The 18,285-nt window shown below is 39.7% G+C and overlaps 1 protein-coding gene across 1 annotated transcript; it reads left to right on the top strand.

Moving 5' to 3' along the window:
* The first annotated feature begins 9,272 nt into the window (after positions 1-9,272).
* lpla (lipoprotein lipase a) lies at positions 9,273-17,700 on the top strand. The gene is made up of 10 exons (XM_028443993.1): positions 9,273-9,544; positions 10,289-10,494; positions 11,483-11,662; positions 12,153-12,264; positions 12,782-13,024; positions 14,121-14,363; positions 15,146-15,266; positions 15,348-15,527; positions 15,616-15,723; positions 16,882-17,700. The coding sequence occupies exons 1-10, from the start codon at positions 9,421-9,423 to the stop codon at positions 16,931-16,933; spliced, it is 1,569 nt and encodes a 522-aa protein (XP_028299794.1). The 5' UTR covers positions 9,273-9,420; the 3' UTR covers positions 16,934-17,700.
* Positions 17,701-18,285: the final 585 nt, after the last annotated feature.

Here is an 18,285-nt window from a genome sequence, read left to right as displayed (position 1 = left end):
GGTCAGATTACCACACAGCTGCTGCTGAGTGTGTTTGACCTTAAAACACATCAAAGGTCTCAATAGACCCTGAGCTACACCGGAAACTAATAGATAAACAAGATTTAGAAAAAGAGTTTCACGTTACAACCTTGAAATGTGTGAGCCCTGCTTTCATGTAGAAGAGAAGGACCAGGGTGCAGCTGAAATATGATGTTCTGCCCTATACTGTGTTGGGGTGGGATGATCCCAAACTAGGACCACCACAGGTGAATCCACCACCAGGAGCTTCCTTGAACTGCTGAAGGAAAACAAAGCTGAGACAACATTCCTGTTATGCTTCAATAAGAGCAAAGCTCAAAGCAACGGCTCAAGCTGCAACCATAGGATGATAGAGGAGATTCTCAATGTGCAGCACACATTTTTTTTTTTTTTTCAAAGTGTTAGATGTTAGATCTAAATCAGGGGTTCTCAACTGTTCTCACTCCGGGACCCACATTTTGCCACAATCATTTAATTGTGACCCACGTTTTTTTGGAATTCAACCAAAATAGCTGTTGAAAACACACACATATATAATCTTTTTAAAAACATAAATCTAGATATTTTCCTGTGCAACATGTATTTCACAGCATGCCTGTCAAAAGAAAGTCCAACTTGAGAGACTTTAAAGGTCCCATGTGATGCTATTTTTCACCCATCTCCATTTGTTCTAAGATCTCTAAAAACATAGTATTTTAAGTTTATTTTCACAAACTCACCTGTTTTCCAGAGTTTTAGCCTCTGAAAAGTCACTTTCTGAGCAACTCTCCACAAACAGGCTGATTTGGGCCTACTTATGAATATTCATGAGTGGGCGTGTCTATAGACGGGACACTGACTTTCTCCTCCCCACATGTTGACATAGGGCCAGAGGACGGCCCGCCCTCCTCCCACCCACTCCTTAGCAGAGCTCATGTTGCTTTATATTACGAGACATAGCGTGGGGGCGGGGCGTTCACCGGTACATACATAGACTGTAGAAAATACATACAGAGCACTGTGTGAAGGACGCTGACATGCTCACCTTCGTGGGCGAGTCTGTTTGCATGTCAATCACGGCAGAGAGCTTCCTGGAGGCGTGGCTTCTCCAGCTCGGTGCCGCTTCAAATTTGTCATCAAAGTGGGAACGCGTCATCAAATTGGAGCGAGGTGTTTGGGCTCACCCTGCAGTAAGAAAGACCAGCTGTCCGTGACCCACCAAGTACAGCTCCACGACCTACTTTTTGGTCCCGAACCACAAGTTGAGAATCGCTGATCTAAATCTTATATTTATCTAAATCATGTTAATTCCTGTATTGCCTCCGTTTGTGCTGCTGGCATTCATAGAATTGATTCATTCCTTGAATTTAACCCGTCCTAATCATCCCATTTGATTTTGATAAACTAAGTTGTTCACATGTGAACTTTGGTAAGCTACAGGTGTAAAAGTAATCATGCCAACTGTGTCTGCATGTTTCCTCACCACACTGATGCATGCAAGCTTGCATCCTCTGCAGGAGTTGAGCTCGATGTTAGACCTGAGACTGAAGGAGCTCTTCTACAGAGTCACAGCAAGCCTGTCATTCAGTGACACAGACCTCATTCAGAAATCCCGTGTGCAGCAGCGTTCTTCTTGTAACAGATAGATAACGTTCCCACACAAGAGAAAACCGCTTATATAACCTGGATGCATAAAGTGAGTGAGTGTTTGGAACAGGATTCACATCAGTCTTCTTGACAAGTTTAGTGACCATGCTTTTTTTTCCCTTTAATGTCAAACTTGATAGATGCTTTGACGTCAGCATAAGGGAAAGAAAAGCTCACAGCTGAAAACTGACTTTTTTTTTTTTTTTTGCATTCTCATGTTATGCATTCTGTGAAATATGTGAACCATATGTACAACTCCCAAACCAACTGTTTTTCTCAGTATTATTTGTCTCTTAAAAAGTGACTTTTATACAACTTGTAAACACCAGAATCAAATTCAAGTAAGTAAAGTTGCTGTTTTTGGATATTTCATTGACGTATTTAGAGAATGTTAATCTTTTGGCACAAGCTTGTTTTTAACACAGTCGTCCCTTGTCACCTTTGTAATGAGGAATTAAACACTGCCTCACTTAAACTCTCAAGTTTCCCTCCTCTTCTCTTTCTGTGGTTGTTTTATTACCTGTTTGTGTCTTTCTTTAGAGACTGGTAATAGCTTTAACTCCCACTGAGGAGCCGCTTGTTCTTTCAGCCTTTCCTCGTAAATGTGTCTCTCCAAACCGATCCCTGAATGGTTCAAAAGTAAGTGTGGTATTACCTAATTAGATGTTTTTTCTCTCATTAGTCAGCCACAAACAGTGCATGGGCGGAATAGAGGGGACTTCAAGGTCTCCTTGTCGGCTGTTGTGTCTGGACTGAGATGACAATGAAAGTTAAAGGCAGATAGTGGTAAACATGTGCACGGCTTCATGTCAACAACAGAAAGTGACCCATCTTCTCTGTACACGGATCAGATCTGACAGGTGTCATAAGTGAGAGCATATTTATGGGATGACATCTTCATACAAACGCTACACTTCCGTTGTAGCCATTTTGCATTCGTGTTGTGACCTTTTTGCATTTGTGTTCATTTCTTTAAATGCATTCACCTGACACTTCCCGGCCACCGGGTTTCCGCAACGGAAGTGTTTCCGACGGACCGGTATTACAGACGGACACGTTTCTGGCGGATATTTTTAACCCACCAGAACAGTTAAGAACAAGAAGAAGACATCGAAACGCGTATGAAAGTAAGTGAAAGTTGATTAGGATACTCTTATATTTTTCACATCAGGCTATCATATCATAATACCCGTCCGACTGTAATACCGGTCCGTCGGAAACACTTCCTTTGTGGCCGGTTTGCATTCGTGTTGTGACCTGTTTGCATTCGTGTTCGTTTCTGTAAATGCATTCACCTGACACTTCCCAGCCACCGTACCATGGCTGATTTCAGTGTGTATTAGATTGTTTGAAGCAGCTCCAACATGTGTTTTTGAGGTTGTTGCTTGTAAGAGTGCTGAAGATGCAGAACTGAGCAAGAGTTGTTATCATGAGGACTGCCATCATTTCAAACCACGCAAACACTAAATGTCAAGAAGAAAGCACAGAATTAGCAGGTGGCCAGTTTTTCTCGGAAAAGAAGCATTTTGCCCGAAAACATCACACTAACACTGAGATCCATCTGATTTATGAAGTAGATCTAATGCTGAAGCTTAGCGGTAAACTTTTGCAGGCTGCTTCCCTCCTAATCTCTATAAGACATGCAGAGAGGAATGTGAAACAAATGTGCCAGTTGCAGGTTTGCACGGCCATAGGAAGAAAAAAGCCACTACAGGAATTAAGAGGAATTTCTCCCCAGATGTATATCTGTGTGTACTCTGCCATGCTCCATTATTGCTCTCAGTATCCCATCCAGCTAAGGTCAATGTGAGTATCAGTTCTGATGGCAGAGAGTACTGTGAATGTGTCTGCTGATAGTATATTATGCACTACTGTTGTTGTGTGGCTGTCCAAATGCTCTTATCAGTGATTTGTCAGTGTATCAGTGTTTAATCAGATAACACTGAATGTTAACATCCTCCAAGTTACAGAGAAATCACTTTTTTTTTTTTTTCAAGAGCCAACAATCTTCATCGTCCTGATGTAAATGTCTGGGTGTGTCTCACCGTCTGATGTTTATCATCATCATAAGTCTCCCTCTGACACACACAAACCACTGCAGAAGTAACATTAGGCCTGAGATGACAGGCTCAGTGAGAGGCATCGCTCTTCTGTCTAATCACTGGGTTGGACCACAGGCAGCACTCACAGTCTCCGCTGTGGACGCAGAGTCACACACACACACACACACACACACACACACACACACACACACACACACACACACACACACACACACACCTAAGCATCCACACGCTTTCACGTACACGATAACAGGAGGAGAAGGCTACATTTAGATGAAGCAAAAATAGGGTGGAGGATGATTACAAAGAACAGCTGGTATATAGTTACATTTTATTTGACTGCATGGAATCATGGATTTCCATTGAGATCATTACCTGCCCTACATACAGTATATAGGATATCCATCACATATACAAAAAAAAAACAAACAACACAAACAATTATTTTGGAAAATTGCATTCATTCATTCATAAGGACTAGGAGGCATCCTCAGTTATTCATTGGTCTGACATGAACTCCTCCTCAGTGACGTGCTGTGAGCACTAGGGTTGGGTAGGCAGGGCGTTACAAATCGAGACCACCAATGTCGACACCAATGACATTTTCATATGTTTCGGCTGGCAAGTGTTAATCTAACAAAATCAACAACACCATTAAAGAAACATAAGCAATTATTCAATAGCAGCCTCCATACTCTCCCAACAAGATATATCTCATGACACGGCAGCACATCAGTTGTTTGTGTTGGAAACACAGAAACACGAAAAAAATGACAGCAACAACAACAACTCAGAACAGCCTCAGTGAGGTGCATCCACAAAGCCAATCCTTCCTTTTGTACCATTCACTGTGGAACATATGAACAATGTTCTGACCTTACCTTTGCTGAAGGTCTGGTAGCTCAGGTGTTGGTCTCCACCTTTTAAAAGCTGTCGTTTTTCCTCAAAAGAAAGTTTGTTTATCGTCTCTAGCGCTGTCATCCTGCCTGTGGTGTTATCTCGCTTCTAGCAAGAGAACATAGCAGCGGCCACACCGTATTAATTCACTAATGCACTCTAAACGTACGTATACCATTTAGCATAGCACGACTACGTCCAAAGGCAACATAGCGAATTGCAATATGCCTTTTTACGTAAATTGTTTTCATGTTGGGGAAATGACTGCACATGCGCAAACACATGAAAACACGCTATGGGAACAGAGGCAGAGCAGCAATGTGCTTTTGGGAGAGGGTGTGGCCTCCTTCTGGCTCCTCCTCCTGCCTTACAGCAGAGTGAGACTGTGCAGCGTGTCAGCCGTACCAGGAAATAGCAATATTTAGTCATTTGGGCTATGAAAATCACAAAATGCTGACACTTTCAAACTCATAGGTACTGTAGGCTATCGGAAATTTAAAAATAAATAATTTATAATTATATTATAATTAAAACAAATAATCAAAATATCAGTTCACCCTTGGGTAGGCACTGCCTACCTTGCCTACCCTGACTGCACGTCACTGCTCCTCCTCCACCGTTTGTTCGATTTTGACAAATAAATTCAGAAAGTTACCAAGATTTATGCTTTATCTCTTTTGTGATTTGTAACTTTTAAACTTTTGTGAATTTTTCCCCCATTGGTTTCTATTGGGCATTTCAGACTTTTTGAAGTTTTTTTTGCGCTTAAAATTTGAACTTCAGCTGTTCAGCCATTCTTCAGCGGCTTTCAATCGTTTAACATTTAAAATATTCAGCTGTCTGTTGGCTTCCAATTGTTGTGTTCAACTTTTCTCCATGTTCAACTGTTTTTGACCTACAGCCCTTCAACTGCAGTGAGGTTTGAGCTCAAATCCCATTTTTGTGGCTAATGCTCGATGATGCTGATGATAACTTATGCTAATGTTAGCTGATGATAGTTAATGGTAATGCTAATTATTGCTAATGCTAGCCAATGCTAGTAAATACTAATGCTCAGCTAATGCAGTGCGATGCGGGCCAGCACCTGCATCCTTACTTGCATTTTCTTCAGGAAATGCAAATATTGCAGTTATTATTAGTTTTATGATGATTGTAGCAGTATTGGTATGAAGACTTGGTATTTTCATTGGTGGATAAAAAGAAGATTAAAATACCAACCTGATCCACTCCCTGTGGTGAGGACATGTGTAGGCGCTTGGATTGCTTCATTGTTTTTGAGGTTATTACAGAAACGTCATTAAAAGTCTGTTTGGGTTTTATTGTGTTTGTCCAAGTACTAAATTTACTCAAAAATAACTTTTTTTCTCTCTCTCTCTTTAAAAAATAAAAATAAAATCTAAATCACGTATGAAACACACTGCACTTTTCACTTTTAATCCCATTTGGTTTGTTTGCATTTATAGGACCCTATCAGCCTTGATGAATGATGATGAAGGTAAATAAGTCACAATCCAACCACCTTTATGCCTTTAGAAAAGGAGGTTATTTCAGTATCAAACCTGTTGCAATGTCCCAGCTGGAAGCAGAGAACATAATGTATAAAAACACGATGTTGCAATACCTGGCGTTACGAGTTTGTCTGTGTTTGTTATCATACTTCTCCAGAGATAGAAATGTTCTCACGCAAGTTTTTTTTCTTCTCCTTTTCTGGCTGGAAATCTATTGTAAAATTTCACTCAACAACATATTGCTGCAGTGTACGCTGGTAACCCCCACATGTCTCTGGTTTTTCTGCCTCTTTCTTCCTCAGAGCCCTCAGGGTGCTAGAAAAGGGGTTTTACTGCCTGCCTAAAATGGCTTAATGTGGTTTAACATCTTGTTTTGATTTAACATTAACTCATATGAGGCAATGCTTTGTCTTTCAACCTTTTTTTTTCCTCAGTATTTAGAGCAATTAGAGTCAGAAATGACATGATGCTAATGTCACTTGATTCCATTTGTGTTTTGTCACCGTCTCTGTCACAGACACACACTCAGACTCAGGGTCAGCCAATGGAAAAGGTGTTCACTAACACACCCTTAAACGCTTTCAGAGGTTTATCAAATGCATGGAAAGATGTTCACACCGTAGATCCCTGTGGAGCTTCTAAATTCCATCCTTTAGCAAAGACACCTCCAGATCTTTTCTCTTTGTCTTTTTACGTCCTTTTCTGCATTCTTGCACTCATTGTGAACCCAGTCTGCACTTCTTTGTAGATTACTACGCATTTTTACAGTTCTTTTTTAGCTTTTCTCTGGCCATTGAGTATTATACAATACGTGTAAGAAGTCATGAGTGATGCAGTTGTATTATTAAGGCAGTGGCTATCCGTACGGTTGCCGTATCAATATATCCGCCCCTATTTGACCCGTTTAGGTCACGTGATAGGTCAGTCATTGGCCAGTTTAGGTTGTGTGACTAAGACTATAAACCTACCTACACCTTACCCTAAACCTTACCCTAACCCTAAAAATTGTTGCGATATTGGGTTATAACCTAACCCTAACCCTAAGACGCTACTTGTACTACGGTAACCGTACCAATAGCACCGGGGGTTGTCCGTACGGCAATCGTACAAATAGACACTTTCTTTTTATTAACATTAGCCTGACTTTAAAGTCTAACTTATATGGACACGCAGTATGAGAATTAGCAGTCTTTTGGCCATTGCACTGAATGCTACAATAGTGCATGTAGAACACAGCCCAAGGTGACCTTCTGTAACAGCAGGTCCCTTCAGTGAAGTGTTAGCTGGCCCAGTCGGGGCCTTTTCAGGACACGCCATCAGTTCAATTACCCTGAGCTTTTATCAATGGGCTTTAACCGGATGCCATCAAGCTCAATGAGAACCACTGAATAAAAAGACTGAGAGGGACTAAAACTCTTTAACAATGATACTCTGATAGAAAAGGAGGCAAGTTTGCGACTCCTCATATGCTGGAAAAGTTAGCTGAAAGATGCTCTTATTGACAATCAGAGACGAAAACATAAAGATTTTAGGGACGTATTTGCTGCATGATCACTGACTTTTTTTCAATCCTAATTGAAGCAAAGGAGAAGAGAACAATCAAAACACACAATTAGTAAAAGGTTTTTCTCCTTCTATCATCACATCTAAGTAATAGCAGCTTTTGTTCCAAATACAACACTTCAAACTGTACGGAAGCGGATTAGGGCCAATTTTGATGGAGAAAACAATTTTGGCCAAATCGAGAATAAAATGGAAATGTCGAGATTAAAGTCAAATTTTCGAAAATGAACTCAAAATACAATATTGTGATAAAAGTCAAAGGTCTGCTAATGAAGTCAAATCTACGGAAACTGACAATGGCCAATTCACCATATGACAACAAACAGCAGATCGTGGCCGTCTACAAAACGCCGTGTATTGATGAATGCGTTAAACTACACTTCAAAGTTGGGTTTAATAACAAAGATATTTTTTCTCTCTTTGCTCATAAACATGGCGTTGTATTCTATTTTTCAGGACTTTGAAGAGATATTGCCATGAACTTAATCTGTTCAGAAGGAAAAACCAGTCAAGTTTGAAAGAGGTGGAACATTCAGTGCATCTGTGGCTATTGAGGAGCTACGGAAACAAATTAGGGCCAGTTTTGATGGAGACTGTTGTCGTATATGGTGAATTGGCCCTCGTCAGCTTTAGATTTGACTTTAATAGCAAACCTTCGACTTTTGTCACAATACTGTATTTTGAGTTTATTTTCAAAATTTCAACTTTAATCTCCTCATTTCGACTTTATTCTTGATTTGTCCAAAATTATTTTCTCCATCAAAAATGGGCCTGATCCGCTTCCGTAAAACTATATTAGAAACCCCAGAAATATACTTTGTGTTCCAGTGAGTCCAAAAGTAGACCTGGCCCTGTTTTGACTGCAATAATCTAGACTTAGAATGCTACATACTAATAAAAATCCAATAGCTTTGATTGGATTGGTGACTTCCCTGCATGTGGCCATTATTTTACCTCAAACAAGTTAAAATAGGCTCCAGCATTCTACGACCCCTGAAGAGGACACACAGGTATTTAAGAATAATGGACAGAAAATTTAGTTTTCATCTTTTCTAAAGTGAGCCCAAAAGCTATGGAGGTAAATTTGTGTCTTTATTATTCAATAATTATAATTTTTTTTTAAATCACTTCAATCAAAAATGAACATTTTCAATCAAAGAAAAAAGTGTTTAAATGCAAAACAATATTTGAGAACCAAATAATTGCATTTGAACACTTTTTTTCTTTGAATTAAGTGATTTTTTTTTTTTTTTTGATTGAAAAGTTTTTTTTTTTTTACATTTTTTTATTGAGTAATAAAGACATAAATCTACCTCCATAAAAAGCTGAATACATACATAAAACATTCAAAGTGGTGTATGTTCTTTGAAAGCATCGCTGTAATGACATAATCTCACCTAATTAAGAGTTAATAACACAGTTTGGGCCGCGGTGCGTTCAGGTGTCTGTGCAGCAGCCAGCAGAGGTTGTGAATGACCATCTCTCTTTTCTGTGAATCAGAGCCAGGACAAAGCCTGGCCCCGCCCACAGACTCGCAGCCAATCAGGTATGCATATTCAAATGAGCCACACATAAAGGTGACTCGGAGCGGCAACTGTGACAGACCATAAGAAAAGCTTCAACCAGGGCCTTTCTGTGTTAAAATACACAAGTGGGATTTACTACACTGCGACCAACACCCAGACCACTTTTCATTTATTTTTATTCTACAGTTTTTAATAGAGAAGAAGCGCTTCAGTAATATGGGAAAAGAAAACATCTGTTTTTTCTCGCTTTGGATAATTTTGGGGAAAATATTTGCAAGTTTTTCTTCAGACCTTGAAGGCACCACCAACAGTACTACTAATACTACTACTGCTGTTTTTGGTAAGAACCCGCCTCATGCTGCGTTCACTTCCCACACGTACAAAGTAAAGCAGTGAGTTTGTTATGGTGAAGTAAACAAGGAGCTTAATTAGTTCTACTATTAACGTGCTGACCGGGAATAACCCCGTTCTGTCTCCATCTATTCTCATGGCATTCACTGCCCCGGGCTCTCAGGCCTCTTTTGTCTGCACAAAGCTGATAAATCACTCACTTAGAAACATGTTTTTCAGCACATCCTAATGTTGATTATGATTTGAAAATGCTAAAATCTATCTATCTATCTTTTTTTTTTTTTTTTTAAACTTGTATCTTTATATACATCATCACTTCCATTAAAAAAAAAAAAAAAAAAAAAATGCAAGTCAATTTTCTTAGAATTTTAATTTTTTTAATCAAGTTTCTATCCTAAAATATCAGCCATTGTCAGTGAAATTTAAAGGAAAACAAAAGGGGGCGACACTGTCATGCTTCTTTTTTGCACTGGCTCACTGCTGGTTATAATTTAATTCAGTGCTATGTGCACATCTGTGGTGCAGTCAGTGTGTGTGTGTGTGTGTGCGCACAGTACACCTGAAGCCCACAGTTGTAAATAAGAACAGTGTTCTCAATCTGTCCTTGCCTGATTGAATCAAGGTTAAATTAATAATTTCACAACAGTGTCCCACATTTCTGTCACTCCACCACGATCAATACTTCCCTGCATCATCTGTTTATGTGTGTGTGTTTGTTTTTGTGTTGTAACAGTAAATGCCTCAGTCACTGCCACTCCACTGCCGACTACAACACAATGGATCACAGACTACAGTGACATCGTTTCCAAGTTCTCCCTGCGAACCGTGGACATCCCAGATGATGACATGTGTTACCTAGTGCCCGGCAGGCCAGAAACCATCAAGGAGTGTGAATTCAATCCAGAAACACAGACTTTTATTGTGATCCACGGCTGGACGGTAAGCTGGACCCAGAATCAACTATTTTAAAGCAAATATCACAATGAAAACAACAGCAAAACCTTTATTGAACTGTCTTTATCTCTCCTTCCCTTTGAGACCCAAAGTAAATGTACAAAATGACATAAAAATAGACAAAACAAAAGCAAGAGTACATTAAAATATACAAAAAATACAACATTGCAGGAAAATACAGTAAAATAAAAAAGACTACAGAAAATACTAAAAATACACAAAAAATGAACAAAACGACAACATGAATACACATAATTACTCTAAATAACACAAAACGACAACAAAATTACACAAAATGACTCAAAAAATATATAAAATGACAACAAAAGTACACAAAGAAGACACAGCACTAACAAACAAGCAAAACAACAACATAAATACACAAAAATTACTCAAAAAAACGCAAAACGACAACGCAAATACACAATATGACACCAAAAAACTGACTATTTACAGGAAAAATACACAAAAGGACTACAAAAATGCACAAAATGCCTCATAACGAGCAAGACAACAGCAAACATGCGCAGAAGGACAGAAAAACACACACACATACTATAAAAACTCTAAATTCTAAATGCTGACATGAATGGTGATAATGTGGCCCTTCCATCAAACAAACACATTTATGTGGCCCCCGCTGTGATAGAAGTTGCCCACCTCTGCTTTAAATGTTCTTTGAGCAAATCCAATATGAACCTTGGAGGATGTTAGCAGATGTTTCAAATGCATATGAAGTTCAGAGGGTGGGAAAACTCCTCCTGAGCAGTAAACATCTGTTTGGTGTCATGAGATGGATGGAACTGTACATTTGCCAGAGGGAGGGCTCGTCAGTGCACACACACAGTCCATATATCAGAGCAGCTAAATGTAACCCTGATGATGCTGTGTGTGTGTGTGTGTGTGTGTGTGTGTGTGTGTGTGTGTGTGTGTGTGTGTGTGTGTGTGTGTGTGTGTGTGTGTGTGATCACAGGTCACTGGGATGTTTGAGAGCTGGGTGCCCAAACTGGTGTCGGCTCTGTACGAGCGTGAGCCCAGTGCTAATGTGATTGTTGTGGATTGGCTGACCCGGGCCAATCAGCACTATCCGACCTCGGCTAATTACACTAAAGTGGTTGGACGGGACGTCGCCAAGTTTGTCAGCTGGTTACAAGTGAGTGTTTTTTTTTTTACAATGTGAGCACCAAACCACATGTCAGTGAGCTAATAATGAGTCCAGGCTACTATTTCCCAACGGAGTATATTATGTACAGTTTGTTTTTTTGCCGACACTGCAGTTGCAGCATTGTTGAGCATACGTTGTTAATGATGTCATGTTCACACCAGCTGTCTTCCTGTGGATTTACCATTTCCTACTGGCAACATTTTCCAACGCCTGCAAAGGCATTTTATGGTTGTGTGTGTAGTTAACAGCATTCTATTGTTTCAAGGAGAAATACGTTCTGGTAAGCCCTGGTGTGTTTGTCTTTGGACATATTTGGCAAAACATAAAATTAGGTTACACTCTAATCCTGCAGAATCCCAGAGAGCGTTGCCAAGCTCAGCCATCAGTTAGTGATTATTCCTCCAGCAAAACTTGCAGGATTCTCTCTGGATTGCGTTTAAGGCGTGTAATGTGCTGATCTGTCACTTTTCGCACTCAGAAAGAGCTGCAGCTGCCCTGGGAGAGGATTCATCTACTGGGTTACAGTCTGGGAGCACATGTGGCTGGAGTTGCTGGAAACCTCACGGACCATAAAATCAGCAGGATAACAGGTCAGACGGTCCTCCTCTTTTGATAGTGTGAGTAGTCGTACAGTAGGGGAGTGTTTGGATCTCCTTTGAAGTCCTGGCTTGGGCCTCAGACCCGAACGCTTTGAAACACACCATTCCATAGTGAAATGTATGGGCCTTTCTCCTTCTCGCTGGGTTCCTGGGAACAACAACGGTGAAACATAATCTGTCAGTTGTTGCATTCCAGGCCTGCATTGTATGTGCGCATTACAGCCAGTCAGTGCCAGCTATTGGCTCCAATCCTCCTATTTATCACTATGAAGTTTATCCAGCTTTTGAAATCTGTCTGACCTGCTTAGGATAATGGTGGGGTTTCAGTGAAGTGTGCTGTGAAGCCATTAGGAACCAACCATCACTGCCTCACATTGTTCTGAGCTTCATGGTTCTGTAGACATGCACAACGAAAGAGAAAGAAGGGGGAAGTGCGGAGACCCGGAGTAAAAAAACAAACATCTTCCTTCTCTATCTGTGTGTTCCTCACACATAATCTTCTGTTCAGGTCTGGATCCTGCCGGTCCCACCTTCGAGCACGCTGACAACCAGAACACTCTTTCCCGGGACGATGCCCAGTTTGTGGATGTCCTGCACACCAACACCAGGGGCTCCCCTGACCGCAGCATCGGCATCCAGAAGCCTGTGGGACACATCGACATTTACCCCAACGGAGGGACCTTCCAGCCAGGCTGTGACATCCAGAATACCTTGATGGGGATTGCATTGGAAGGGATCAAGGGCCTTCAAAGTACGTTTTTAGAAACCTTATGACTATTAAATCATAGTGTACTGATAATCGGAGTAAAAATATTGGCAGGTAAAAACACAAGACTAAACTTTTTTCAATATATGACATCATAAATAGACACATTTACCCCATAGTAAGAAGTAGAAACTGTTCAATAAAATGGAATTTTAAAAAAACTAAGAAAGAGGGAGATATAATAGTTTAAACCAGAAGCCCGGCACCCAGGCAAACTGATGGGGCCAGGCCAGAACCGACTGGGGGTTCTGGGGAGACCCCACCCACAGGCCTCTTCCACAGGCCGATTATTTTTCCTCTTCCCTCCCTGTTCAGTAGGGAAGAGGAAAAATAAATGGAACATCAAGGCTCACAAGGGGTGGCAATGGATTAGTGCAGTGTTTTTCAACCTTGAGGTCGTGACCCCATATGTGGTCGCTTGAAATGTCTCGTAATTGATTAAAGAAAAAAATATTGATTACAATCTTTTGTTTAATTATTAAATTCAAAACACAATACACAATGTTAAACTATCTTAAACAATTTTATATATACGTTATAATAAATATATGATGTCTGAGCCGGTGCGATTTGTCACTAATCCTTGTTACTCTGTATTTGTAACAATGTAACAAATGTGATCGAAAACAAATTCTGAAATATAAAAAAAAAAAAACATGTTTAGTGTTGTCAGAGAATTGTGTTCTCACCATCCAAAAATGGTAGAGAACCACTGGATTAGTGGGAAATAAAGGGATTAAAGTACAACAGAATGACATTTAACCTCTTGGGAATGAAAGAGATGCTTGGTGCACCAGAGAAGGTCCAAAGCGGCTAAACTCACAGCAGCATCACTTTGGAAAATGGCTAAAGGTAACATAAGCCTTACGAATTAAGTTTTTTTTCATTTGGTTAAAGTTCTTAAAACTCTTGCTTCCCTCCCAACCTGAAACTGGGAATACAAGATAGCATGAATCAGACACCATAGACATACATTTGGTGCTAGAGTTTGCAAAACAGCGAGGAAATAGACTCACGGTCAATGTGAACAGACCTTTTTAACGACAGAGAAATCTCATCCTGTCTCCTTCACATTTTGCAGACATGGACCAGCTGATCAAATGTTCTCATGAGCGCTCCATCCACCTGTTCATCGACTCCCTGCTCAACCTTCAGCAGCAAAGCATGGCCTATCGCTGCAACTCTAAAGACGCCTTCAACAAGGGGCTGTGCCTCAGCTGCAGGAAGAATCGCTGCAACAAGATCGGCTACAACATCAACAAGGTGCGCACTGCCCGGAGCACAAAGATGTACCTTAAGACTCGTGGAATGATGCCCTACAAAGGTAAATACAAGACAATGCTGTGTCCATATGATAATAGTGCAGATTCTTCTAAGAAAATGCTTAGCCACATTTCAATCTGGTTTTGTAGCCCAGTGTTTCTTAAATGGGGGTACGTGTATCCCTAAGGGTATGTAACAGGGGGTACTTGAAAGTGGAAAATTAACAAATTCAAAAGTTTTTTGGTTAAAATAGTAGACAGTTTTTGGTCGCACAATAGGCGGGAGATGACTGGAACTGACAAAAACTATAGAAATAAATCTATTCATTCAACTTATTTACAAAGTTATATTCTTTCAAATGTGTGTTATTACTCATTCATTCCATCATGATGCTCTATAGTTGTTATTTCACTGTATTCTGGGCAAAGTGTTGTAGTTGGACGAAGGGGGTACTTGGATTCAGAAATAAGAGAAAGGGGGCACTTGAGCCAAACACGTTTACAGCAGATTACTGAGGTAAATAATGCACATGCCTCGACTGAAGAAAATCCTCAGCACGAGCTACTGCTGAGAGTTTGAGTGTCGTTGAGTGTGGAAAAGGAAGAGCATGAAACGAGGAGGTCATGGGTATTTTTGAACCATGGGTAATGTGAAACCTTTGCATGATACAATGGGTGCAACGGAAAAAAGTTTATTCAGGAATTAACACTCAACACATGTCCCTGGTGTTGTTGTGTTGGATAAAGCTATAGCTATGTTTGCTGTATACACTGGGATGTATGATGGTCAGTGGAAATGAGTGTTTACCAATCACTTCTCTTGTATGGACTCTTCCTCCCACAGTGTTCCACTACCAAGTGAAGGCACATTTCTTCAGTAAGGATAAGACGAGCTTCACAGAGCAGCCCATGAAGATTTCTCTGTATGGGACTCATGGAGAGACCGAGGACATTGCCTTTGTTCTGTACGTGTACTAAACCAACGCTAATGTCCCGTCGCTAAAGAAGTCTTTATGTTGAATTTCTGTGGTGTTTTGACCCGACAGGCCGCTACTGAAGGATAACTCCACGCTGTCCTTCCTCATCACTACCGACGTGGACATCGGCGACCTGATGATCGTGAAGCTTCGCTGGGAAAAGGACACGATCATCAGCTGGTCCTGGTGGGGCAGCAGCGAGTTCCACATTCGCAAACTTCGAATCAAGTCTGGAGAGACTCAGTCCAAGTAAGATAATGACACAGAAACAAGCTCCATTCAACTCTTGTAGCCTAATATTTATCTGATCATAATTCATTCCCGCGTGTGATTTCAGGGTGATCTTTAGCGCCAAGGAAGGAGACTTTGCTTACCTCGTCAGGGGCGGAGAAAATGCCGTCTTTGTCAAGTCAAAGGAGGACAGAATGAGCCGTAAAGAAAAACTGTGAGTCACTGTCACTTTGGTGTGATTTTAATTGAACTAAAACCCTCATCGATAGGAGAGAGAGAGTCTCCCTCCAATCAAACACACTCTGTACACACTCTGTACGTACAGGGATAGCAGGGCTATTTTCAAATACGTTGACACTCAGCAGCATACCGTTGAGAACTCTCATCATATTACAGAGCCTTTACAGTCGACCCCTTCACTCCGATCACATTTCCACACATCGCTTCCACTACTTGAAATATTGTGCAGCTTAACTTTATTCTTCGTATTTTGTCATTTTAAATTGTTTCACAATAATCAGTTTTAATGACCAAGAGCGTTAATATTTCAAGGTGAATATGTGCAATAATTGCCCCTGCACAGCATTAGCTTGAGGTGGTCCAGCAACAATGCACACGTCACAGACCAATTATGACAGCTGATCAGCTGTTCCAAGTTTTCTATACGATTATGCATTTGAATATTATTCATCTTTTTTTTAATTTATTCTAACTCTAACCCTAATATATACTATATATATATTATATTATAATATAAATGAATATATAAAATTAAGCATTCATTAATTGTTATTACAGTACCTTTTTAAACACTTAAAAAAGTCTCCTTTTAAAAAGCTTTTTATACCATCTTATAAGTGCTTATAAACTGTTATTATACATCATATAAGATACAAGTGCTTATCAACAGTTGATTTGTGCTTATTAAGCAATAATTAACAGTTATAACAGTACCTTAATAATCACTCATATTGTCGAGTATTATTATTCAACGTCTTATATAATCTTACAGGTACTTATTAACTGTTAATTTATGCTTATTACCCATTATTACAGTACCTTATTAAACATATAGTCTATAAAAAAAACAAAAAACATCTTATAAGTGCTTATAACTGTTAATTTACTACATCATAAAGGCTTAATAACTGTTACTATACCTTAATAAACACTCATATAGTCTATTGTTTTTGCAAAGCATTTTATCCCATCTTATAAGTGCTTAATAACTGTTAATATACCATCATATAAGTGCTTATTTACAGTTGATTTGTGCTTATTATGCAATATTTAACCATTATTACAGAGCCTTAATATAAAGTGCCCGCAGAGAGTCTCCTGTATTCACTGCTGTGTGTTCTTTTCCTTCCAGGTTGCACAAGATCAAAATGCAGGGCAGCCTGTTTGGGCAGAATGAGGCTTGAAGTTGCCCTTGAAACTCATCATTCATCTCACCACACATAACCAAAGATGTACAGCATGCTCCAGGAGTGGGGAAGGCTTTTGCAGAATATTGAACATATCACCTATAGTTAATGTTACCAAGCTCTCAGTGTAACCAATACAACCTCATCCATATGACTTCAAATCAGGCCTTACGTGAACCTTCTTCTGCCAATTCTGCTGCTGAAAATGTTACAGGGCTCTTTTTTTGACTATATGTGCACATTGTTGGTAAATTCATACATACGCCCAGCAGCTTTTACTGCTTTGTAATCATTGTTCATGCTTTTGTAACCTTCCTATTAATGTACTGTTTAAAATGAGCTGACGTGCTTTGTGTGCCGAGGTGAACTTAGAATACAATGATGTGAGTAATTCAAAGTGACTGGCACAACGAAGACACGTCTTTGTTCATTTGCTGGTGTGAAACATGTAAAATGATCTTTATGTTACAATATTTGTATTAACTACTAAATCAACATCTATGGACAGGGACCAAAGAATTGTTTACTATAGACTGAGCAGAGATTAGCAGTGGTCTTTGTAAATACATTAATCAGTGTCTGAAATATGAGTTATGTGCGAATATCTGACGTGTTGAAGATCTGCGTATTCCATTGTGTTGGTTGTTATGTCACTGGTCACTTTAAATGACCCTTTGTCCCCAATGAAGACATTTAGAAGTAAAAGTCAATGGGATTGCACTCCTGCTATTGGGGTTCACATTATTTAGTTTAGACCTGTTTTTAAAGAAAAGACACATTTTCTGTGTTTTCATTCATTCTCCTCCTTAGTTTTTTTTAATGGTCATCAGTATCTCAACGCAAACTTTTTACCTCACTGATTAAACTCACTTTGATAAGCCCTGAAACGTGACAGCCATTTAAAACCTTTACCATGTGGGCCACTTTATGGCAATTTACAGCCATAATACATCACACAGATACTTCCTTTCTGTATTTATTGATTGTACATTTATATATTTGTATATGAAGCTGTAATATATTTTGGCAGGCTTCTATTGCTGAGTGTTTGTGTTCTTGTGTCAGTAAACTGGTCTTCATAGCAGTTATTATGTTAAATGAAATACAGACCTACTGATTTAAAGGTGTTTCAATAAATAACTCAATCAACTGTGTTGAGTGCTTCCAATTAATGTCTTTGTAAATAAACCATCAGAAATGTCAGTTTGGACCTTTTAACAGACACAATGTGTAAGATGTGTTTATCAGTTTGAGTTGGTTATTTGAGAGAGTTGTTATGTTTGCAGGTGCTTTACCATCCAGTAGCGACGAAATCGATACAGTTTTTGCAAAAAAAAAAAAAATATATA

Source organism: Gouania willdenowi, chromosome 4 (assembly GCF_900634775.1).
Source record: "Gouania willdenowi chromosome 4, fGouWil2.1, whole genome shotgun sequence".
NCBI lineage: Eukaryota > Metazoa > Chordata > Actinopteri > Blenniiformes > Gobiesocidae > Gouania > Gouania willdenowi.
Note: the sequence above shows the minus strand (reverse complement) of the source record. Positions and strands in the feature narration are given on the sequence as shown.